At 41.0% G+C, this 24,583-nt stretch overlaps 2 protein-coding genes across 2 annotated transcripts; one reads left to right on the forward strand and one right to left on the reverse strand.

Moving 5' to 3' along the window:
- The first annotated feature begins 4,736 nt into the window (after positions 1–4,736).
- On the forward strand, positions 4,737–7,933 carry LOC117677003 (major prion protein-like). Its single transcript, XM_034436861.3, has one exon. The coding sequence runs from the start codon at positions 4,781–4,783 to the stop codon at positions 5,501–5,503; it is 723 nt and encodes a 240-aa protein (XP_034292752.1). The 5' UTR covers positions 4,737–4,780; the 3' UTR covers positions 5,504–7,933.
- Positions 7,934–8,893: 960 nt separating this feature from the next.
- LOC117677004 (uncharacterized) lies at positions 8,894–23,031 on the reverse strand. The gene is made up of 2 exons (XM_034436862.3): positions 22,891–23,031; positions 8,894–13,331 (listed from the first exon to the last, which is right to left on the reverse strand). The coding sequence occupies exon 2, from the start codon at positions 13,319–13,321 to the stop codon at positions 11,222–11,224; it is 2,100 nt and encodes a 699-aa protein (XP_034292753.3). The 5' UTR covers positions 13,322–13,331; positions 22,891–23,031; the 3' UTR covers positions 8,894–11,221.
- Between the last annotated feature and the right edge of the window lie 1,552 nt (positions 23,032–24,583).

The raw sequence follows: 24,583 nt of genomic DNA on the forward strand, positions 1-24,583 counted from the left end.
TTGCCAATTCCAGTCCACTATCTTTGCAGTAAAAGTCCCTTTGACAACAGCTAGTCAGTTTCATATGTCAATGAAGATGCTCAGTTATTCCGGTAGAGTTGTCTGAAAGCTGAGTCATGGCAACTGAACTTCTTTCTTTTCCTGTTGGTTAGAAACATGTCTCTGCTTATCCAAGTAGCTTTTTCAGTCTGAGTAAGTTGGTTGGAGGATACTGAAGGACATATAGGGGGTGGGGGGTCTACATTTAGGCAAGAAAAACAACATCACAGACACAGTATATGTTGTACCTTGCTCAATAGTAGTAACTGTGAGAGGGATCTTGGAGTCCTAGTGGACAATCGTTAAAAATGAGCTAGCAGTGTGCAGCAGCTGCCAAAAAAGCCAACACAGTCCTAGGCTGCATAAACAGAGGGATAGAATCAAGATCACATGAAGGGTTAATACCACTTTATAATGCCTTGGTAAGGCCACACTTGGAATACTGCATCCAATTTTGGTCGCCATGATGTAAAAAAGATGTTGAGACTCTAGAAAGAGTGCAGAGAAGAGCAACAAAGATGATTAGGGGACTGGAGGCTAAAACATAAAGAATGGTTGCTGGAACTGGGTATGTCTAGTCTGATGAAAAGAAGGATGAGGGGCAGGGTGGATAAAAATCAATAATTTTTTAAAAAAAATCAAAAAAATCAGATTTTTTTGATTTAAATCGGATTTTTTTGATTTAAATCGGATTTTTTTTTTATTTTTATCGAATTTATTTTAATAAAAAACTTTTGGGGTAAAAATCTATCGTAAGATAGTTTTCTATTTAAGATACATAAATAATTTAGTTTATTCAGCATGAAATGGAGCTTAGTTATGTAGCAGGAGGCTGTATATTCTGCAACACTGGGACTATCGGTGAGTCAACAGTGGGTCAAAGGAGTAGCAGTGATGACAGTTGCTCTTTAAAAATTATGATTTAAATCCAGTTGATTTAAATCAAGCCTTTGTACTAGTGATTTAAATCATGATTTAAATTGTGATTTAAATCAACTCGATTTAAATCAAATCCACCCTGACGAGGGGTGACATGATAGCGGTGTTCCAATATCTCAGGAGCTGCCACAAAGAAGAGGGAGTCAAGCTATTCTCCAAAGCACCTGAGGGCAGGACAAGAAGCAATGGGTGGAAACTAATCAAGGAGAGAAGCAGCCTAGAACTAAGGAGAAATTTCCTGACAGTTAGAACAATGAATCAGTGGAACAACTTGCCTCCAGATGTTGTGAATGCTCCAACACTGGAAGTTTTTAAGAAGAGATTTATCTGAAATGTCTCCTGTTCAAGCAGGGGGTTGGACTAAAAGACCTCCAAGGTCCCTTCCAACTCTAATTCTAATTCTAAAGGGGTGTCCCCCAATCAACTTGCTCAGACTGAAGAACCTACTTGCATAAGCAGCAAAACGTTTCTAAACAATGGGAAAAGAAAGGTTGCCCTGTTCCCATGACTCAATTTCTAGGCTCAGCTTCAGTTTGCTGGTTCCCCATGTCAGAATCCACAGGACCTGGCTACATTTAGTCATGATGGGGTCTGCCTACCTCCTCCCTGGGGTTGTTTCTTCCCTCCTGTTTCTCCTATTTTAACTTGGGAAATGCCAAGTAGAGTAGACAAATGAGGCAGGAAGAGGCTGGGAATGAGACTCACCCATTTCTGCTGCTCTGACTGGTGGATCTTCCAGGCTGGTGACAATTGACAGGGGACAGTTGGAGAGCCCAAGGGGAAAACCAATGCAGCAGAAGTGCACCATTGCATAGTGACTCAAAACAGATACAACAGAGACAGAATAGAGACAGGCAGTGAGGACCACAAATGTGTTGTGCCATCTTAAGGATAGGTGGATTTCCCTAAGTAATGAGGGAAGTATGAAGAACAATGTGCTTTCTAGCTGGCCTAATTTCTTTGTCCGATTTTGCCACTTTGGATTAGATTGCCAGGTCTGCATTTGTGACTTTTCCAAACTAGGGATTCATTTCTGAGATAATTTAACTCGCTGGCAGCATAAATCCCTTGCTGGTTATACAATCCCTATGGAATCACGTCATGCAGGGCTGGGGGTTGGGGAGCACTGAGTTCATTTCTACAAGCAATAAGCATGGGGCATCACAAGGTTGGGTATGGCGTGCAAAGCATTTTACCACAATAATTCTTAAAATGCCAGAGTGCCTTGTTTTAGTGTCGTCCGCTTAAACAGAAAATCAGATCATTCCAGATCAGCAAGAAATATAAAAGACTGACATAAAGCATTCAGTTGTACAATCATGCTGTCTCTCGCTGTGCACACAGAGCACCACAATGATCTATTTACTGAGCAGCTGGGTTCATTGCAGGTGTAGCAAGGAATAAATAAAACCCTTGCATGAGCAAAAAGCAAACTGCTCTCCTGCAAAAGTGATAGGGTTAAAAAGTCATGTGGCTGCAACTGAGTTGTTTTCTTTCTATCATTGCAGCATTCCTAGAAAACCTCCCCCAATCCTTGGTAAAGTCAATTTCTAGGCTGAAATTATTGTTCTGCTATTACAAATGGTGTACATTTTAAAAAACGATGTCAAATGCATTCATCAAAGAAGCTTCAGTGGGCCCTGCAGATTTTACCAGATGGACTGTCAGTCAGAACAGCTCCATTTAAATGGCGTCTGTAACAGCTCTTGCTTCCGTTGGATCATCAAAAGCATGGAGAATTGTGCAGTGGTTGTTTTGCTTGAAAATGATAAGGCTTAATGGCGTTGTTATAAAAGAGATAACTAGGGAACTTCCAGAGCCTCATTCTTGGTCTGTGAGAAAGGTTGGTTTCCTAGGAGATCAGATACCTCAAGGACAAAGGAATTGCTTGCGCATCCTTTTCTCATGTGCTCCCTAACAAAGTAGAAACAACACATATCAAAGCATCTCTTTGTTGTGTCTTCATGTTCAAGGTTTAGAAGCTCAGCAAAAACTTGTTTTTTCAACTTCATAAGCCCGTGTAATTTTTTCCCTCTGGTTTCAAAGCATAGTATATATATATATATATATTAAAATATTTTTTTTATTATTTACATGTAAGTATATCGAACACAGTGTGACAGTCCTGGAGTTTCATCCGCCATAGAAATCAAAGTGAAAGACAAATAACATACATACAACTTACACGGGGCATTCTGCTCCCTTTTGCCTTTCAGCTCCAGTCCAGGAGCCTTCAAGCAGTCACATTCACGACAAACCATTTTATACCAAATTTATATTTTTGCTGATAAAGAAATAAAGGGAGACTAGTATAGATCTATTTCAAGCTTTTTAGTTTTCATCAGCTAGCCATACCCTTACTTGGATTCGAACTTGGGCTTCCTGCATGTTAGGCAGTTGAATTAACCTTCTGAGCCACAAGTTCTCCTCCCTTCATCATCTTGAGCCAGGGGAAAGATTACGTGTTTACCGAGACACCTGGTCTACCCCAAAATGTGGGGTAAGTACATACCAAGTAAGGGTATGGCTAGCTGATGAAAGCTAAAAAGCTTGAAATAGATCTATACTAATCTCCATAAGTTCTTTATTTTCCACCATGGCTTTCACTATATATGTTTTTTTTTTTTTTTTTGCTTTAATTTATATGCCGTCCTTCTCTGGAGACTCAGGGCGGCTTACAATGTGTTAAGCAATAGCCTTCATACTTTTGTATATTTTATACAAAGTCAGCTTATTGCCCCCACAATCTGGGTCCTCATTTTACCTACCTTTGAAAGGATGGAAGGCTGAGTGAACCTTGAGCCTGGTGGGATTTGAACTTGCAGTAATTGCAAGCAGCAGATGTTAATAACAGTGCATTAGTCCACTGTGCTACCAAGGCTCTTGGTCATAATGTTCTTGGTCATAATGGTAAAGAAATTATTCTCCACATTGGTTGTGTTTGAAAGTAGGAGATTCATGGCTTTTTCAGAAAGATCTTCTATACAGAAGCAGAATCTTCTGCATAATGGCAGAAACAAAAGCTTGGGAGGAAATTATGGCTTTATTGTTCTCATACTGGACTCCAGCTGCTATTGGCTACTGGGGGAGAAGTTCAGCTCTTTTGCAAAGCTACAGCTGAATGAAAAAGGAAGAATGTTCGTGTTTTCTATCAAGAAGATGCTATTTTGGGATTCTCTCCTTTCGGGTTTTTGCGTTTGGCATTTTCAAGATGTTCAGGGGTTTTGGGTTTTTTTGCAATGTTTTCAAAAGAGATGTTTGTGAAACATCTTTCTGCTGCAATGTTGGCTGTCGTGCCTCTGAAACCATTGAGGATTAGAAGTTCTTCATTTCCAGCTATAGAAATTCAGGTTCACTTTTCTTTATCCAGTGCAATTGGACAGACACCACTCACAGTCTAAAACATACCGAAATGTATAGCAAGATTCATATGTGCTGAGCCATAATGCAATTCATTTGGTTTTCTTCTATATGAATTGTGAGTTAGTCAATGTGCAATGGTTAATTGGTGGCTAATAAGATAAAAATGCATATAGGACTCCCACACTGACCTACATTGATCTGTACTGTCAGTGTATGAATAATCACCGGAGCCCATAAGATTTGTTTGTGATGTGCAAGCTCTACAGGTAAAAGGAGATTCTATTAACTTTGTTCCCCATCCTACAGAAAGACAATTCAACTTCTGGTGTGAGCTCAAATGTAAGGTATGAAAAAGACTCCTTAATTTCAGGGGCCCTAAACTCCAAACTGCTCTTCACTTAACAATTCTTCTTCTGTTTGATTTGTAGAATAAGCAACAATGAGGAAACCCCTTGCAACCAGTTGGATTTTACTTCTCCTTCTCCTGCTCCAGATGGATCCCTCTGTTTCCAAGAAGAAGCCTAAACCTGGTGGTGGCTGGAATACCGGGGGCCAACGCCCACCTGGTTACCCCCAGCAACATCCTCCAAACAGACCTAATTATCCACAAGGTGGTTACAATCAACCTTATCCTGGGCATGGAGGAGGCTACGGAGGAGGCTATGGAGGCGGTTATGGAGGCGGCTATGGAGGCGGCTATGGGGGCAGCCAGTATGGCAAGCCCTGGAAGCCCAAACCACCCAAGCCCAAAATGAAGCATATGGCAGGAGCAGCTGTGGCTGGAGTTGCAGCAGGTGCACTGGGGGGTTACCTCTTAGGCCGTTCCATGTCAAACATGCAGTTTATGTTTAACAATCCTAGTGAGCAGCAGTGGTGGAATCAAAACCGCGACCGCTACTCCGACCAAGTTTACTACCCAAAGTATGACCAACCAGTTTCGAGGGACGTCTTCGTGAGAGACTGCACGAATGTCACCGTGACCGAGTACATTGAGCCCAGTGGGAACAAGACAGCAGATGACACAGAAAGAAAGATGGTGACGCAAGTGGTGACGCAGATGTGCACTGAGCAATACAGGTTGATGTCAGGTGTCACTTCGCTGTTTACTAACCCTTCTGTGCTTGTAATAATTACACTGATTTTATGTTTCCTGATACACTGAGTTCCTTTCCTGAAGGTTCTCTCTTGTTGAGCTAGCAGTGTGGAGAAGGGAACTCTATAAAGCATACACCTGGTGGGAGAATACATTCTTGTATGTGCAATTTTTAATGGGTGTGTTTAAGAGTTGTTCTATCTCTTAAGTATTCTTGAACATACTGGCTTCACCTGACATGGTCCCTTCATAACCACCTGTGATTCTGTCTTTAGCTGCAAAACAGTTTTGGGTGGGGAAAAGGAGGGACATAAGAACATTTTATAAGAACCCCTACCCTGCTAGAAATCTCACTCCATTCTCACTGAGCTTGCGCTTACACACAATATAGTAACATACATAAGAATGGCTAAGTAATTATTTTTAGATTTAATGCAGCAATCATTTTGTATTATCACAAAGTCTGGCTTCCCAAAGGACCAAGTATATCTTCACAAGGAAGGGTTTGCATTTTTAAAAGGGCTTTGGCAACCAGAGCTGATCTGCATGATAGCCTTGGAGCTCTTGAGAGACCCATCCACCACGACTAATTCACACATGGACATTTTGAAGGCTATTCCATATGTAAGAAAAACTTCTTGCCTATGAAGCACAATTGCTGCAGATACACAGCATGTGATTAATCTTGCTGAAGGCAAGTAGCTTTGAAACAAAGACACCATGGTGGAAATACTTTATTCAAAGCAAAAGAAAAATGTCAGTTTTTGGAAGGTAAAGGAGCAGGTTGAAATATTATTTCTGTTAAGAAATAAGAAATTTCTGAAACAATTTCCAGAAATTTAAAGCTATTGAAAATTGTTAATTGCCATAAGTGGGACTTCAGAGTTCAAGGGTATGATGAAAAATGACCTTATAAATAGACTAAGAATATGAAATATATATATTCATCTTCCAAAGAGGACTTCAATTTCTCTCCTTTTAAATGATAATTGTTCTGATTCAAATGGGATAAGCTTATCAGAAAGCTAATATTAATGATTCAATTAACATTAGGAGTAAGAAAGCATCCAATAGATCCTTGGACCAAAAAATCACTAGGAAATTGAAGGTTTTAACTCTGGAGAACTTTGGAATTAACTTTCACTTCCAGTACCAAAGTCACTTTCATTGGCTTCTTTAGAAAGTCAAAGAAATATTCACAAAGAAACTGAAATGTAGACTTTTCTCTGCAACAACTGGAGAATCTGACAGTGCTACTAATTCACAGAACATTTGTGTTGTGTGTGGGGAAATTACTCATGCCATCCACGCTGATGTCTCAGCTGGTCCCAATACTGCTAGTTAGAACATGAAACACAGAATCATAGGGCTGGAACCTGGAAGGGACTTTTATAGTCCAACCCCTTGCTCAAGGCAGGAGACCTTATACCATCCTAGTCTATTAAGCAAGAGGGAGTGAGCCCCTTTGTCTTCAGCTACAGGCCAGAATAAGAAATTCATGGATGGTCTTCTAATGAACTTTGAGAGGAAGAGCCTAATGTTGAGCTTGTGAACTGATTTTGCGGAATCAGGTTTTGCATTTGGCATACTGAGGCACTATTTAGAATTATTCTTTAAACAAGATTGCTACGAATACCTTGCTCTTTCCACACGTTGCTTTGGCTTTCTTATTGTTTTATTTAGTTCCTTGAGATTTGGGCTGCAAAAGCTGACATGGCCTCCACAAGTGTCACATTTTTTTACCAAATGTTTAGCAGAGTTTGTGTTTGTTATTTCTCCATTGTATACAACAAGGCTTAGAAATATTACTGCTAGAAACACAACAGCAACTGGAATTCAGCTAGTTTGAAGATGCCATAGTCATTTAATTTTAAGACCTAATTGAAAATTGTACTTCGGGCTATAATAATTTTGTCTGTCTTAATGCTTTCAGCCTACGGTGGTTATAAAGGGTACTTTTTTAAAACTCTGGTGTATTTCAATTGATTTGCTGATTGACACTGTGTTTGTACCAGATATAAAATTGTAAATGTAGTAAAAATATAATGGGATATGCTCTTCACCTACTGAGTATATCTGGTATATATGAATATTTTCCCAGGTGATTACATACATGGGAATGTGTGCTAGTTATTACTTATTTGGGTTTAGGGATTTCTTTTTCTTTTATTTATTGAGTTGTTGAGATGTATTCTGTGTTTCGGGAGGGGGGCTGCACCAAGGGAGGCTCATTCAATCTCATTTTACACATGTTGTGCATTGACAATAAAGGTTTGATTTGATTTGATTTGATATTGTAAATGCCAACTTTAAATATTGTTGTTTTAATATAAGAGCAAAAAAAAACTAAATTGAGGGGAATGTTGGATTTTGAAGTGACATGTCAGTTGTCATTGGGATATTTTGTAACTCTGTAACTATGCATGGGCTTCATTTTGATTTGCATTTTTTTAAATTAAATGTTTGATATAAAGTTAAAAATAAAATATGAGAAATCAACATTTGGACTGTGTTAAATTATTCCTAACAATACAAATATATTGTTCCTATACATATACAAAAATAAATTTTCCCAAAATATCAGATGTTACAGAATAAAATCCAAGATTTTGGATCCAAATGGGTCCAGCTTTGTTATTAAGTGGAATGAATCATCTGGTTGGATTTTGGTTTTAGGAAAAGAAAGCAAATAGATTTTTAAACTGCATTTTGCAGATAGATAATTATTTGGATAGGATTTACAATAATTAGTATAACATTTGACCAATAGTACTTTTGCTTCTGAGGAAAATTGATTGTGGGTGTTTCATCTTCTCAAATAATTTAGAATGGTCTTGGATAATGTGCTTTTTTATTGTGATTTTTTACACTTGATCTGAACAGAGTCCCTTGAAAGTTGGGCGGCATAGAAATGTGACAAAATAAATAAATAAATAAATCACACTAAGCCAGAACAGTCTTTAAAATGGATAAACATGATTTATGGCTTAGTTTTACTTACTTGCTTATTTACTGATTGATTGATTGATTGATTGATTGATTGATTGATTGATTGATTAAATATATACATTGCCCATCTCAATTTCAAACCAAGTCCTATCAACTTTTGCTAATAAATATGTCTATGGTGTATATATCACAACTGTATGGGAAAATGAATGTAATACAAGTTCTCTCTCTCTCTCTCATACGTGCACACACACACTCACACACACACACAAAACATAGAAGACCAGGCATTCTTATATATACTATGAAGCTTGCAGGTGGGATGCTAGTCATGGTAATCCAAAATTAAATCAATGCAAGTTATTTTAGCATGGTGTCTAAGCAACTTACTTAATCATATTTACATAGTCAAGAGTTGGAAAGGATTTTTTTAGATCAGTTAACCCAACTTCTTCCTTACTATAGCAGTGGATTTGCAAACAAGGACCAAGTACAAAGGCAACAGACCTATTTTGGTGTTATACAGGCCAGAGTTTTATTTGGCAGTTTAGATAAAAGGGTCAGAAGAGTAAATAGAGATTAGCAAGTCAAACAGCACTTAACAAGTAATCTTCAAATAAATTTTGTGTTGGAACATTAATCAACATTACAAGGAAATAAATCTGAGCACTATATATCATATGGAGCGTGTTAGATTGTAATGAATAACCAAAATAGCTTTAAAAATTCTATCTTCTTGTTCGCAACACTCATGATCAGATAGACTTCCCAGCTGTTCTTGTATAGCTCTTTCCATCACACAAAGAAGGAAAATTAAACAGAAACACAAACACTGTATTATATCCCAGTTAGCCTTCAGAGTTTCCTAGTTCTTAACAAAATAGATGCTAAAGCTATCTTGAAATTATCTTTCTGACCTTTTACAGCTGAATTAAGGCAAGATCCAAATTCAGAGGCAACAGAAGGATTTTGCTTCCTCATTAGTCTTACCAGGTTAACCACACCTACTGATAGGCGAAGTCAAGCAAGGATGTTCAAGGACTGCTTATCAACATAATACTATGAAAGATTGATAAAAAATTCTTCAACTTCACATCTTATTTAAAGAAGGCAGTTTTTCATGATGGGAATCCATCTTCAGTATTTAAGCCAAGCTTTTCTTTTCTCAAAGAGACTCCTTTTGAGAATCCTAGGGCTGGAAGGAAAATGTAATAAATCCAACTGCATCCTTTGTTTCAAGAGGAGAAGCACATTAATCCCAATGTCAACTGCCTGTTCTAGCACTTAGAAACCCAAGTTTATTTATTTACATATTTATGCATTTGTTGGATTGATACTGCATTGTAATTAACTGGCTCTCAATTTTGGAATAATTTCAATTCAAGCCAAGTCTCTTTCCACTTCTGATTTGTGATAATCATCACAGTATGGCAGAAAAGAATACTAAAAATAGAATTAGAGCTGAACCCCAAAGGTACTTTTTTCCCAAAAGGCAACTGGACTTTCTTGATTTTTTTCTTTGAAAACATTTTGCTTCTCATCCAAGAAGCTTCTTGGATGAGAACTAAAATGTTTTCAAAGAAAAGAAAAAACAAAGTCCATTTGCCTTTTGGGAAAAAAAAACACCTTGGGACAACCATAAGACAACTATGACCTGGATGACTGAGAATCTCCGGAGGCAACTAGAGTTTAAACCCACTTAGGTATTCAATAACCCTTAAGAGGTCAAGGAAAACAAAGAATGGAAAACAACATGGAACCATGTGGCTTTCAAACAATATTCTCAGTCCACAAATTACTAATGACTGGACGAAACCTCCCAGTCATATTTAAGGAGAAGGATGACAATTTAGACAAAGAAGGCACAAAAGCAGTTTATCAAGCAGGAGTCCTGCAACCCCAGGGCCACAAATGACCTCAAGTCTTCTTTCTGCAACTGTCAACCCACCCCCCACCCCCATCCCCTACATTATTGCTGAAAAGTAATAATTCAGGTTTCCACCATTCAGAGATAGGAACCTGTAGGAAACGCTCTAACATCAGTATATCATAGTTTCAAAAAAAGTGTTCAGCTCAACATTTGCAGCCCATCCAGATGCTTGCTTTTTCAGCGCCAAGTTTGCAACACTGTAAAACATGTTTGCCATCACATGTTGCCTGCCTCTCTTTTGAGGTGTGCGACAGCTTTCACCACCCATCAGAAATGGTTGACTAATCAGATACATGTTGGAATTATCAGCTCCCATTAGGGGAGAGATATTTTGCAAATAGTCAAACAAAAGACATCCAAACCTATTCTGTTGTTTGATCCCAATTGTTCAGAAAGTCAGTTTGGTTCCAAGATTGAATTTGAGGTGTGTTTGAATGGAACCTTCAGTTCAAATCTTGATGTATTCATTTTAAGTAATCTCAGAAGTCTTCTTCCTTCCTTCCTTCCTTTCCTTCCTTCCTTCCTTCCTTCCTTCCTTCCTTCCTTCCTTCCTTCCTTCCTCACTCCCTCCTTCTCGAAAGCAACTTCTATTATCATGTGAACTGCTAAAATATTTCCTGAAAACTGAGCAGATTCCACTGAAGGATCGAGGCAACAGGGATAGGGAAATTATCCATTGTCTCCATCTTAAATTAGACTTGACAAATACAAAAAAGGAATCACTTTAGATTGATACATGATGGCAATTGGAATTCATTCATAAGTAGCCTATGTATTGCATCTCTTTGCATCTGATGCAGTCTCCAGAAAAACATAAAGCCACAACTAAATTCTTGCTGGAGAGAGAAATATTCCAGACCTCTGATAAGTTAATAGCAACCATGGAAGAGACTTAGAAAGCATAGCTCTTAGAAGATCAGGAAAGGAGTGATTAAGGTAATGACTGAAATGGCAAAAGGATGAATGAGAAACAAAGCATTCTCAAAAGAGAAATGCAAATCAGACACAGCATTCTTTGGGGCATTGTGTCCACTGGCTTCTCCAGGACTATTAGCCAAAGCTGCTCCTTCTCCATGTTTGAACTCACTTTTGATCTCCAGTGTAGTAGCTGTCTCTGGTTTATTATTATAGTAGCTGCCTGCCATTGTGATAACAGTCAAGCGGGGGTACATCTCCATGCATTTTTCATTTGCCACCTGTGTTACCACTCTGGCTTCCAATTCATCTTCAGTTTGGTTTCCAGTGGGCTTCACATACCCTCTTACGGTGACATTTACACACTCACTCAGGAAAACATCTCTTGAAATTGGCTGGCTAGAGTTCGGGTGGTAAACATGGGTGGCAAAACGGTGGCGGTTTTCATTCCACCAACGTTCTTCCTCACTGTCATTAAAAGGAAAATACATCTTGGCTATGGGGCTGCCTAAGATGTAGCTCTCAGGGTCTTCCACTGGAGCATCTACAACAGGTTCTCCCACTACATATTTCACTTCATCATCCTTTGACTTAGGGTCCACTGGGTTGCCATCATGAGGTTTGGAGCTGCCTCCTTCTGCAGACCTGGAGAAAGTACGATACTGCTCGATGCACATTTCCTTCACCACATGCTTCACCACCCTGGCTTCCATCTCGTCCTCTGTTGCATTCCCAGTGGGCTCAATGTATTCTTTCACTGTGATGTTCACACAGTCTCTCACAAAGATATCTTGTGGTACAGGCTGGATGTACTGGGGGTAGTAAACTTTATCCGAATAACGATGGCGATTTTCGTACCACCACCGCTCCTCATTCATGTTGTTAAATTGAAAATGTAGATTAGACATGGCACGTCCCAGGAAGTAGCCTCCAACAGCTCCTGCCGCTGCACCTGCAATTGCTGCTCCAGCCACATGCTTCATATTAGTCTTGGGCGGTTTAGGTTTCCAGGGTTTGGGATTATAGTGTCCCCAGTGAGGATTTTGGGGGTTATATGGTTGGTGTGGGAAATACCCAGGATTTTGAGGCTTGACCGGATACGGTGGGGGATGTGCGGGGTTTTGGGGGTTGACCGGATATGGTGGAGGGTGTGCTGGGTTTTGAGGGTTGACCGGATACGGTGGGGGACGTGCAGGGTTTTGAGGGTTGACCGGATACGGTGGGGGATGTGCGGGGTTTTGGGGGTTGACCGGATATGGTGGAGGGTGTGCTGGGTTTTGAGGGTTGACCGGATACGGTGGGGGATGTGCGGGGTTTTGAGGGTTGACCGGATACGGTGGGGGATGTGCGGGGTTTTGGGGGTTGACTGGATACGGTGGAGGGGGTGCTGGGTTTTGAGGGTTGACCGGATACGGTGGGGGACGTGCGGGGTTTTGAGGGTTGACCGGATATGGGTAGGCAGGGTTATATGGAGGAGGATTCCCTGGGTTAACAGGATTATTTGGGGGGTGGGCAGGATTTTGAGGGTTGACCGGATATGGGTAGGCAGGGTTATATGGAGGAGGATTCCCTGGGTTAACAGGATTATTTGGGGGACGTGCGGGGTTTTGAGGGTTGACCGGATATGGGTAGGCAGGGTTATATGGAGGAGGATTCCCTGGGTTAACAGGATTATTTGGGGGGTGGGCAGGATTTTGAGGGTTGACAGGATAAGGTGCAAGATATCCTGGATTTTTTGGAATGGCGGGATTATGGGGTGGATGTGCAGGATTATATGGAGGAGGAGGGACTGCGTGGTTTGGAGGAAGTTTTGCAGGATTATCAGGCCTCTTTGGGAGTGCATGCCTGTTCTCAGGTAGCTTGGGTATTGGTTTTCTAGGTCTCACTACAGGCTTGAAAGGACTGCGGGAGAGTTTACTAGGGCGATGGGAAGGTTTGCTAGGATTATGGGAGGGTTTGCTAGATCCAGTTGGCTTTCGGCTGCTGCTGCCGCTCGGTCTGCTGCTTCCTTTTTTAGAAATGGAGACGATCTCCTCAGTCTGGAGCAAAATGAAGAGAATCACGATTGAGCAGGTCAACAGGAATTTTCCCATGATGACAATTCTGCAAGATAAAATGGGGAAGACATCTAGTTTGAGAGACATGCAAGTATGACACAAATGATCCAAATTTATCAAGGAGAACAGTCCCAACAGTGCTTTTTCAAGAGGCTACTGAACTCTCTGGTTTTTCTTTGAAGACGTTTTGCTCCTCATCCAAGACGCTTCTTCAGCTCTGACTGGATGGTGGGGAATGGAAAGATTTATACTCCTTGCAGACAGCTGGTCATTTGCATTCTTTTAGTGAGTCATTAAGGCCAGCTGGAGGTTTATCTGTGTCATCAGGGTCCTCTGAGTGGTGCAAATTGGTGTGGAGCCTTGTTGGAACTGTTGAAAGGACTGTGTTGTAGATTGGAGATAGATGATGTCATATCCCTCCCCCCCCCACCCGTTGAAAGAGGGCTGTTCAATTTTGACATAGATGGACTCTTTAACCCCTTTTTCAAACCAGCGATCCTCTCTGTCCAAAATATGGACTTTGTCGTCTTCAAAAGAGTGGCCTGTGTTTTTTAAATGTAGATGGACTTGAAAAAATCACCTTTGGGACAACCATGACCTGGGTGACTGAGAATCTCCATAGACACCATGGAGAGCAGTGTTTTCCCCAAAATTATTCATGGCAGACAGCTTGTAGAATCAAAAGAGTTTGTAAAGCCTCTTGTCCTCCTTAACCAATTAGCTTTGATAAGGAAATTACCAAAAACCCAGGAGAATTATATACTTCTGGAATCATATGCAATTTGCAAGAAAGATTAGGTAGTCACACAACTGGGCGGGGGGGGGGGGGGAATAAAAGCTTACATAAGCCTAATTCTTAAAATATTTCATTCTTCTAGGAGGGTGGCTGGCTTCCTGCAATACAATCCTTACATCTACTTCAATGTAACACATATGCTTTTGCCCATAGTCCAGGAATCAATGGAAATGTATGAGTTCAAACTGCAAGATTAAACAAACCCAGCTGGATGACCTTGCGCCTGTCAATCCTTAGAAGAAGGAAGGCAAGGACAAACCACTTCTGAAAATCTTGCCAAGGAAAATAGAGGGACTTACTCTAGGCTATCACCAGGTGTCAGCACTGACTTGAAGGCACCGAAAAACAAAACAAAACAAAACCTTCCAGATGCCAGATCTATTTCTAGCTCTTGATAATTCTCCTACTCCATGTAAAAGTTTGTCTTGCTCATGGCAGATTACATATATTTTCACTTCTGGATTCACCGTTTTCTTTATAAAGTTTACATGTATTTATTTAACTGATATTTAATCCTGATTTTCAATAAGAAATGCAAAATAATAATGAGTGATAGGTTTAGGAGTAGACATTTCAAACTTTGGGAAACTTTAGGGAAGAAGAGAGAATAAAGCAATTCCTTGAGCTGCTTTTCAGTAGATTTGGTAAAATGGGCCTGCTTCATATCCTGTTTCCTTCTACAATGGACTGATAATTTTTTTAAAAAAATGAAAAAGAAAGCCTTTTTATATTTATGTGCTTGGACAACAGTAAAAGAAGTCAGAAACAGGAATTTTCCTTTTCAAACAAAGACTTTCTATTATCCTCCATAACTCCTTAAGTTTTTGGGATTGTTTCCAAATTCCCAAACTTCATTCCACGATATCTAGAGAATTGATTTTGAGTCTTTATTGCCAAAAAGATTCTAGTTTGCATCCTGTCTCTATCTTTGTTTGTTAGACCCAAATGAAAGTCTTCTTTCTTGATCTCTTTACTTGGGTTGTCATCTTGAAAGGAAGGGCAACAGAGCAGAAATAAGATATATTGATGCAGAACAAATCTGCAAATTTAATACAGAACATTTGACCATAATGGAGAAGGCTGTTTCAGATGGTGGTCCAACATGGTCTTTATTTCCCATCAGAGCAATTGCTCCCTCAGTCACAGAAAACACAACAAATGTGTCTATTTACTTCCCCCACCCCTCAAAAAAATCATTGTGTTTTCTTCACCTATCTACCACCCATGGTATAATTGCTGATATTTGGAGCAATTATCATTTCCATGCAGTGCCAATCTCAATGCCTTGAGGGACAATAGTGAAATATCAGAAAAGGTTATGACATTGAACTAGATTAAATTAACTGAAGTTCTGAAAATGGACTAAATGCCAATCCCGGTGCAACTTTAAGAACAAGGAGAGGGATCTTCTTATCCCCAAAGAATAAATAGGTAGAATTTAATTTATTTTATAAAGAATTTACAGAAAGAAATTATGGCTTGAGCGGTGTACATTTTCCCACAAAAAAAAATAGAGTAAATCAAACAACCAAAACAGTAGGTTATTATGCCAACAATTAGGTGATATTGAAGGACTGGTCCTTCTAGCACTCTTTAGCACAGTGGACATTATCCTTTCCTATCCTACCCTATCCTATTTGTCATATGCTTAGTGATTATAGAGCAATTAAGCATTATGGAAAATTGTTCTCCTCAAATTATTTTGCATGCTTCAATGAAGGTCCTGCCATTGAAATTATTTTTTATTTTATTTATGTATGTATTCATTTTTCATATTTCTTTACCACTTATATCCCTCAGTGAGAGGCTCTGGGCAATGTACAGTATAATCAATAAAATTAAAATTAAAATCAGAATAATTTAAGGTTAAAAAGTGTAAAATTATTAAAAAAATAACTTGATAAAATTTCAAAAGGTGAAACATTCCAAGATGGAAATTAGCAGTTGTTAAAACAGATGGGGGAGGGGTTTTTTATGGGACCAACCAGCCCCACAATTGTGTAAGCCTCTGTGTCCGTCCCCTCCATGCAAGGCTCAAGTTTTGACCAGGTTTCGATGTTAAGTATTTAGATTTAGGCAGTGGTGGGATTCAATTTTTTTAACAACCAGTTCTGTGGGTGTGGCTTAGTTGGGGGGGGTGGCTAGCTGGTCATGTGACCGGGTGGGCATGGCTAGCTGGTCATGTGACAGGGTGGGTATGGCTATGTGCATAGGGACTACTCAGAGAGCTGAAAAAAGTCATTTCTGACTGGTCCTCGCACTTTTGACTGGTCCTCACACTTATGACCATCCTCACATTTCTGCCCGTTGCAGCATCCTTAACAACCGTGTCAGTCATTTCACAACTAATTCTCTTCACCACAGTGAGAAGATAGGGCGCAAAACGTAAAATGTGAGGACAGTCGTAAGTGCAAGGATTGGTCAAAAGTGTGAGGACCTGTCAAAAATAACTTTTTCAGCCCTCTGAATAGTCCATATGCACATAGGGACTACCCAAAGGGTTGAAAAAGGTGATTTCTGACAGGTCCTCGCACTTTTGATCGGTCATCATTTATGCCCATTACAGCATTCTTAATTAAATTAATTAAATAAAAATGGCCTGCTGGAGCAGTCCGAGGCAGTCCGAGGCAGGCATTCAGGCCGGCTGCAGGGCAAGGTGATACAACTGGGGTAGGTAGGCCGCTGCTGCCCAGGTGGGAGGTGGACGCAGGAATACAGGGCTGGCTGCAGGGTGACGTGATCGGATGGGGTAGGTCAGGGGTCTGCAACTTTAAACACTCAACCTTAAACACATGTAAACACTTAAACACAACCTAAAACCTGGGTGGGCATTGCCAACTCCATATCACTTACTCCCACCCAGGTTTTGTGGCTCCCAGTATTTTCTTTTAAACAGGTATCTCTGTGTGTCTCTTTCATCTCTCCCATCTCTTTCTTTCTCCCCCCCCCTTTCTCTCCTTCATCTCTCTTTCTCTCCATTCCTCTTTCTACCCCCTCTCTTTCTCTTCATCTCTCTTTCTTTCCCCGTTTCTCTCCTTCATCTCTCTTTCTCCCCCTCTCTTTCTCCCCCTTCTCTCCTTCATCTCTTTCTCTCCATCTCTCTTTCTCCCCCATCTCTTTCTCTCCTTCATCTCTCTTTCTCCCCTTTCTCCCCTCTTTCTCTCCTTCATCTCTTTCTCTCCATCTCCCTTTCTCCCCTCTTTCTCTCCATCTCCCTTTCTCCCCTCTTTCTCTCCTTCATCTCTTTCTCTCCATCTCTCTCTCCCCCTTTCTCTCCTTCATCTTTCTCTCCTTCATCTCTCTTTCTCCCCCCCCCTCTTTCTCCCCCCTTTCTCTCCTTCATCTCTTTTTCTCCATCTCTTTCTCCTCTCCCGTTTGGGCAGTGGCGGCAGCGCACCTACCGCACCATCGGGTCATCCCTTGGCTTGGAGGTGGCACCTTAAACCTGTGCCCCACTGCGCATGCGCCTGCCAGCTGCACTTGCAGCTGGCTCTTGTTGCTCTTACTGAGCTTTGCAATGGGGCAGACGGCGCCTCTCCTCTTCCTGGAGGCCATTACGATGTGGAGCTTTGGCTGCAGCCTGGGCAGCCAGTGTTCCGGGGCGGAGAAAAGTTGCGCGTCTCCCCCAGCGACTGGATGGGCTAGGGTAGGCTGGCGCCGCGTGGGTATGAGGCAGGGCGGGTGAGGGGCGGGCGAGCCAGCAATTTAACAAACGGTTCGGTGTGCTGCGAGGCCAATAAATTACAAAAAAACACCAAACCATTTTTAAATTGCTGGCTTGCCCGCCCCACCTCCCACTATTTATTGGCAATAAATAGTGGTGCGGAGGGGCGGGGCAAGGAGCGGGGCGAGCCAGCAATTTAACAAACGGTTCGGCCGAACCGCCTAAAACCGGCAGAATCCCACCACTGGATTTAGGCCAGAGATGGTATTCAGCAGGTTCTGACCAGTTCTGGAGAAGCAGAAGTGGAAATTTTGAGTAGTTCGGAGAACCGGTAAATACCACCTCTGACTGGCCCCGCCCCCATCTATTCTCTGCCTCCCGAGTCCCAGCTGATCAGGAGGAAATGGGGATTTTTACAGTATCCTTCCACTGCCACACCCACCAAGCCATACCACTCCCACCAAGCCATGCCCACAGAACCGGTAGTAAAAAATTTTGAATCCCACCACTGGTTTAAGCAGTTCGTAGAAATACAGGAAGACCTCAAGTCAGAGGACCATCAGTTGTAAAACTGGATCCCTGCCTTTCTTTTAAATTCTAGTCAACTCTCCTTCTCAACTCTTTCACCAATCAGTAGGCTCAATGCATTTTGATATTGTTAACATTTTTCTCTATTTTTAACATTTGCTTCTGGTGTTATCCTATAAAGGAGGAGGAGGAAGATGGCTTCTGTCTTAATCAACACTTATCAATTTGCGAAGCAACAACAAATGTACTCAGTGATCCTGCCAAACCTGAACTCCAGTAGACTTGGAGTTTTGGCTCCTGTACAAAATTTATATTCAGCCACAACTGCGTGTTCTCTGTTAACCTGACTCCTGTATGTTGCTCTGAGCTCTTTCAGGAATCATGGGAGGACGGTATAACAGGCTGCTCTCTGTCAACTTAATCAGAAGAATTCCATCTGTATTCTAAGATGTATACATAGCATACATGTGCATGAATGCTTATTAAACAGTCTTTGTTTACTTAATACAACTACTTATGCTGCTTTCTTCTTGCTGCGCATGTTTTAATTCTGAATTCATTGTTTTAAAGACTTGTTTCTTGTGTATATTTTTATGTAAGTAAGCTTATATTATTCCTTTGTAAACTTCTCTTTGAACTCCTGGAAGGCATAACAATATAGGAGGAAAAGGGAAAGGGGAAAGGGGAGGGAAGGAGAAGTAAGGGAAGGATTAGAGTTAGAGTTAGGATTAGAACATCTCATTCACAGATCAAAATGATAAATCAAGTGCAACAGATTTGAAAAAAAATATTATTTTGCTTAACCTTTAAAGAGTTGTGGTAAACAGTTTTAGAGGGTTTTTTTCTTTGTTTGTTTTCTTTTAAGCCTCTCATCTCAGTGTTTCATTCCCATAATTGTTTCACTAGAAATATAAACTGATGGAAGAAGGAATGTTACACTTTATGTTGTACAACGTGATCAATAATTTCTTCTTTTAAAGTGCAAGGTCGGGTTTTTCACTGTGACACATTTATTTTGCAAGTTTTGGCCAGGATGTCTTTACCCACAAAACATGTGGGCAAGTGTGTCGCAAGCATTAAAAAAAAAAAAAGAACATTCTAATAACGTGCAAAGAGAAGGAAAATCAATCCAGAAAATCAGACCTGCTCTAGGAAAAAAAAAAAGCTATTTTACATTTTTTTTAATGTAATTGTAAAATGAAGCTCTGGGCATCATGTTCTGAAAATTTTACTGTTCATTCCGTTTTCCTTAACCCAATTCTTGAAATCATATCTTCTAATATTAAACTTCAGGAATTGAATTGGAAAATGAAAAGTGTCACCCTAAATCAAGAGTGTAAGACTATATAACTTTATGTATATGCTCACAAAAGACAATTTTAGGGAATCCTTAAACAGTCTGATATTGTGAATTTCTAGGATCTGTAAATTGCTATGAATTCTATGAAGAAAGGGGGGAAGAATATTAGAGTATTTGTTTTCTTTAAAATATATCTCCCACTCCTCAAATAAATATGGACTCCAATGTCAAGAAAATATTTTTTCATAACCTGCTCATAGCCTATACCAGTGATGGCTAACCTTTTTGCCATCGCATGCCAGGAGAGGGGGGGCGGGGGAGGGTCGCGCAGGCACGTGCCCACGCGCATGTGTGTGCAACCCCCTCCCCCTCCCCCCCCCCCCGCTCCTGGCACATGATGGCCTGGTAGGTCCGTTTTTCTTTCTTACCTGGTTCCAAATCCTCTCTGTGTATCTGGGAACGGCGAAAACAGCCTTTCCCATTCCCTTGGAGGCCCTACGGAGGCTGAAAGGGCCCATTTCCCAACTCCCAGTAGGACAGGAAGTGACATTTTTTGCTGTCCCCAGCCTCCAGAACCTCTCTTGGAGTCTCTAGGAGCCTCTCTAGGAGTCTCTGGAGGCTAGGGACAGGGAAAAAAACGTCATTTCCTGTCCCACCGGGAGTGGGGAAATGGGCCCTTTCAGCCTCCGTAGGGCCTCCAAGGGAGTGGGAAAGGCTGTTTTCACCCTTCCCAGATACACAGAGAGGATCTGGAGCCAGGTAAGAAAGAAAAACGGGCCTTCCCCACCCCACCCCCAGGCCCTCCAGAGGCAGGAAACAGCCTGTTTCCCTACTTCTGGTGGGCCCAGAAGGCCTGAAAATCAGCTGGCCGGCGCGCGCATGCACCCCAGAGCTGAGCTGGCGTGCCAACTAATATGGCTCCGTGTGCCACCTGTGGCACGCGTGCCATAGGTTCGCCATCACGGGCCTATACTAAGAAACAAAGCCATATAATGAATGATTGAGGGAACTAGTTATGTCTAGTCTAACAAGAGATGGATGAGGGGTGATATCATAGCAGACTTCCATTACTTGAGAGACTATCACAGGGTGGGTCAACCTATTCTCCAAAGCACCTGAGGACAGGACAAGAAGTGATGGGTGGGAAATTATTAAAGAGAAATCCAACCTAGATTTAAGGAAAGATTTATGATAGTGAGAACAATTAATCAGTGGAACGATTTTTTTTTTATTTGATTTATATGCCGCCCTTCTCCGAAGACTCAGGGCGGCTTACAATGTGCTCAGCAATAGCCTTCATCCTTTTGTATGTTTATACAAAGTCAGCTTATTGCCCCCACAAACTGGGTCCTCATTTCACCTACCTTAGAAAGGATGGAAGGCTGAGTCAACCTTGAGCCTTGGCGAGATTCGAACCCTGCAGTAATTGCAGGCAGCTGGTCTTAATAACCAGCTTAATAACAGGGTGCCTTAAACCCCTGTACTACCAAGGCTCCAGAGGTTGTGGGTACTTCATCACTGGAGGTTTTCAAGAAGAGACTGGACAGTGATTTGTTTGGAATGCTGTAGGATCTCCTGCTACAAGTAGAGGATTGGCCTAGAAGACCTCCAACCATATTATTCTATGCTCTATGAGTTCTTTGTGATCAAATCCAAATTTTGGGGAGAACTAAGAGCACTCTCTTCCCCTCATCCTTTTTATCATCCAGAAACTTCTTTACATCTTCAGTGGAATAAATGGAATAAAAACATGTCCTGAAGTTTGTTGCCGGCTAAGAGTTCCAAATTTGATTTCCTAAAAATTATTTCCCAGCACACAGCAAGGAGGACAAAAAGGGTATGTGCTCTCTCATTAAATCTTTTCATGAGTGTCAGACCATGTGTTTAAAGTCATTATTTGTACCAAAGTGTTTCACAACAAGGGAATGAACCAATTAAATTATTGGGGCTGGAAAGGAAAATTCCACCTACAAAAGTCAGTTGAGCTCATCATACCACATTGCTTTCTGGTATTGCTTTTAACCTTCCATAGAAGCTACAGATCAGCAGAGTATATTGGCGCATTAATTGGTTTTTTTATGTTGTTGATTAGGTCTGTTGCTTTAGGTTCCTACCAAGCCATTCTTAAAATGAGAACAATTCATTTGGAAAAGGGATCTACCAAGGATCTGTAAAAGTAAATGCTATGTAGCATAGTCACCCATGGGTGTGGCTAGTACATGGTAGGGAAGATACCTCAAAATGGGCTAGGCTTTACCATCTTGTATCATACACAGTTGTCAGAAACAGAATAATTTGGTAATGTAGAACAATAGCAAATAATGCAAGAAGGTGCTACCAACTTGCTCCAATTTTCATCACCTCAGAATTAATGGATAAAACAACTAGGTAGACAATAAAAAAAATCTGCAGTGGATTTGGTGCAAGCTATAGATCTATTGATAAAGGCAGGCATCTGTTTCATGCCTAATATCATTGCGGCCATATCACTGTGCCACATCATGCCAACTTTCATTTCCTTTCGGAATGATGTAGGGTTGGACTAGAAGACCTCCAAGGTTCCTTCCAAGCCTGTTATTCTATGTTCCATCAACCAAATCAAAACACTGTCTGCCCCTTGAAACTACTTATATATAAATGGGGAGACAGTGCTCTTTCTTTCCCCAACATTTAGAGGCATCTTGGCAGGCCGGTTTGTAAACACACATACACACAAATCTTAAGAACACGTCTGCATCCCACCCAGAACTACTTTTGATGCTGTGATTCTTTTCTTCCTCCATTTCCTTTTCATTTAAGAGGATTTTTGCTCTATGAAAAAGGCAACCATGCTGGGCCAGCAGGAACATCCTGCTTCCCCTCTATCTATCAAAACAGTCTCTGCTTCTCTGGGCAGGGGAATTCCAAACTATAGCGGCTGCTAGTCAAGAAAACATACCAGATCAAAGACACCCACAAAGCCGTTTTAATAGAAGTGCCTGTTTTGATTGCCCTTAATTGTAGAGCACCCTGGGTAGAAGTTTCAGATGCTTCCACCGCCTCTCGCTTTTCCTGTATTGCGTTATGTAAGGAGAACACAATGTCCTCTGAGTGAAAAAATAGCCTCCAGAATTCATCTGGATCCCATGAAATCATCTTCGCTCTGCCAGGCAGTTTATCACCTTAAGAGAGTTGTATAACATGAATGGAAACGTGCTCCTTCCCGGCAAACAAGGCAGAGGCGTTTTACCTAAATAGGAAACCCATGGCTTCTCTAATGGGGCTGCTGTGTGTGCATTTATGCATTTAATTGTCATGAATCAATGAAAGAAACTTACCCTCGTGTCGACAAATCGAGGAGAGGCTGTTCGGAGACTCTGTCTTCTCAAAGAGGCTGATCGTTTTCTTTTTCAGCTCTGCAAATCTCCAGATGCTGTGGCTAACGGTAGGTGGAGCATGTTCAGTGCCTATTATGGCCTGTTGTTTTTACCAGAATCTACGCCGTTTGAAAACCGCCTCTGAACCAACCCTGTGTTCTAAAGAATGGATTAAGAAATGACACATTCTATGGGGCTGTTCCCAGACAGAACAGGGCAGGAAACCTTTTAACAGTCCTGGGCACGTAGCCAAGACTCCCAGCCTTGCTTCTGAGTTTGACACAGAAAGTAGAAAGGAAAGGAGAGTTTTTCATTCACCACAAGACGGAAAGTGACCATTTTTCAACTTAAAGGCATTTGACTTTTGACTGTATTTCTAGGCTCTGACTCTAAGCTTCAGGAAAATCTAGCAGGAGGGTTAATAAAAGGATGTGATTACCAAAACAATCTATTCAGAAAGAGCAGCTAAGATTCACTCAGCAATAGTCAGAAAAGAAGATGGGAGTCTCTCTTCTGCAGAATTAAGATAAGCTCGTTCAATTGCTACCATCTCCATTAGCCTCATCCAATCATATTATTACAGGTGGCCTTCAACTTGCAACAGTTCACTTAGTGACCGTTCAAAGTTACAACGGCACTGAAAAAAGTGGTTTGCCTTCATTGAAAGCGATTTATGACCATTTTTCACACTTATGACCCTTGCAGCATCCCCACGATTACATGATCAAAATTCAGATGCTTGGCAACTGGCATGTATTTATGACGGTTGCAGTGTCCCAGTGATCAGCTTTTGCAACCTTCTGACAAGCAAAGTTAATGGGGAAGTCAGAGTCGTTTAACCACCATGTTACTAATTTAACAATTGCAGTGATTCACTTAACAACCGTGGCAAGAAAGGTCATAAAAGGGGGCAAAACTCACTTAACAAAAGTCTCACTTAATAACATAAATTTTGGTCTCAATTGTGGTTGTAAATTGAGAACTACCTGTATTATTTTATTTTTTTTTCCCAGTTTTGACTCACATAAGCAGTGGTTTGTTGCTTTGGATCCCTGGCCCATTTAGTCCAGCAGTCTGTTCCCACAGCGGTCAACCAACTGCATAAGGAAGCCCACTAGTCTCTCTGCAGAGGGTCTTCAGAGACAGCCATACTCACATAACGACCAATGGCCATTCATCACCACAACTTCTAACTAATTTTGTAGAGGGAAAAGTAGCATGTCCCCTTTATCCACACCGGGTATTATTTTGTAACTCTCAACAAGTCCCCCTCCAAATCTTCCCTTTTCTAGACTAAAAAATCCAGAAATGCCATATCCTTCTTCATAGTAAAGTTCTCCAGACCCTTCATCATCTTCATTGCATTTTGTTTTATTTCATCTGGTATATTTTAACCTTTGTACTTCTCTGTACAAAGAATACTGCTTGTTGATTGTAATAAAGGACTGATGACTGACAGAGTTGAAGAAGATAGACAACTCTTTTCAGAGATCTCAAAACTAGCATAACAGCTGATTCTGGAAGAATGACATTCATTTTCTCCCCCCCCCTCCCATTTTATAGACTGTTCACTCTCAAAGTCTTATGCAGCAGCTGTTTACAAACTGCTATTTTCCTTTATACGGGAGAGTTTCTAAGAGGTCTTTTCAGTACA

This window comes from Pantherophis guttatus, chromosome 9 (assembly GCF_059756535.1).
Source record: "Pantherophis guttatus breed Tessera chromosome 9, ASM5975653v1, whole genome shotgun sequence".
NCBI classification, from domain to species: domain Eukaryota; kingdom Metazoa; phylum Chordata; class Lepidosauria; order Squamata; family Colubridae; genus Pantherophis; species Pantherophis guttatus.

Coding starts and splice junctions, on each gene's coding strand:
- LOC117677003 (XM_034436861.3), top strand. CDS start 4,781: ATGAGGAAACCCCTTGCAACCAGTTGGATTTTACTTCTCCTTCTCCTG.
- LOC117677004 (XM_034436862.3), bottom strand. CDS start 13,321: ATGGGAAAATTCCTGTTGACCTGCTCAATCGTGATTCTCTTCATTTTG.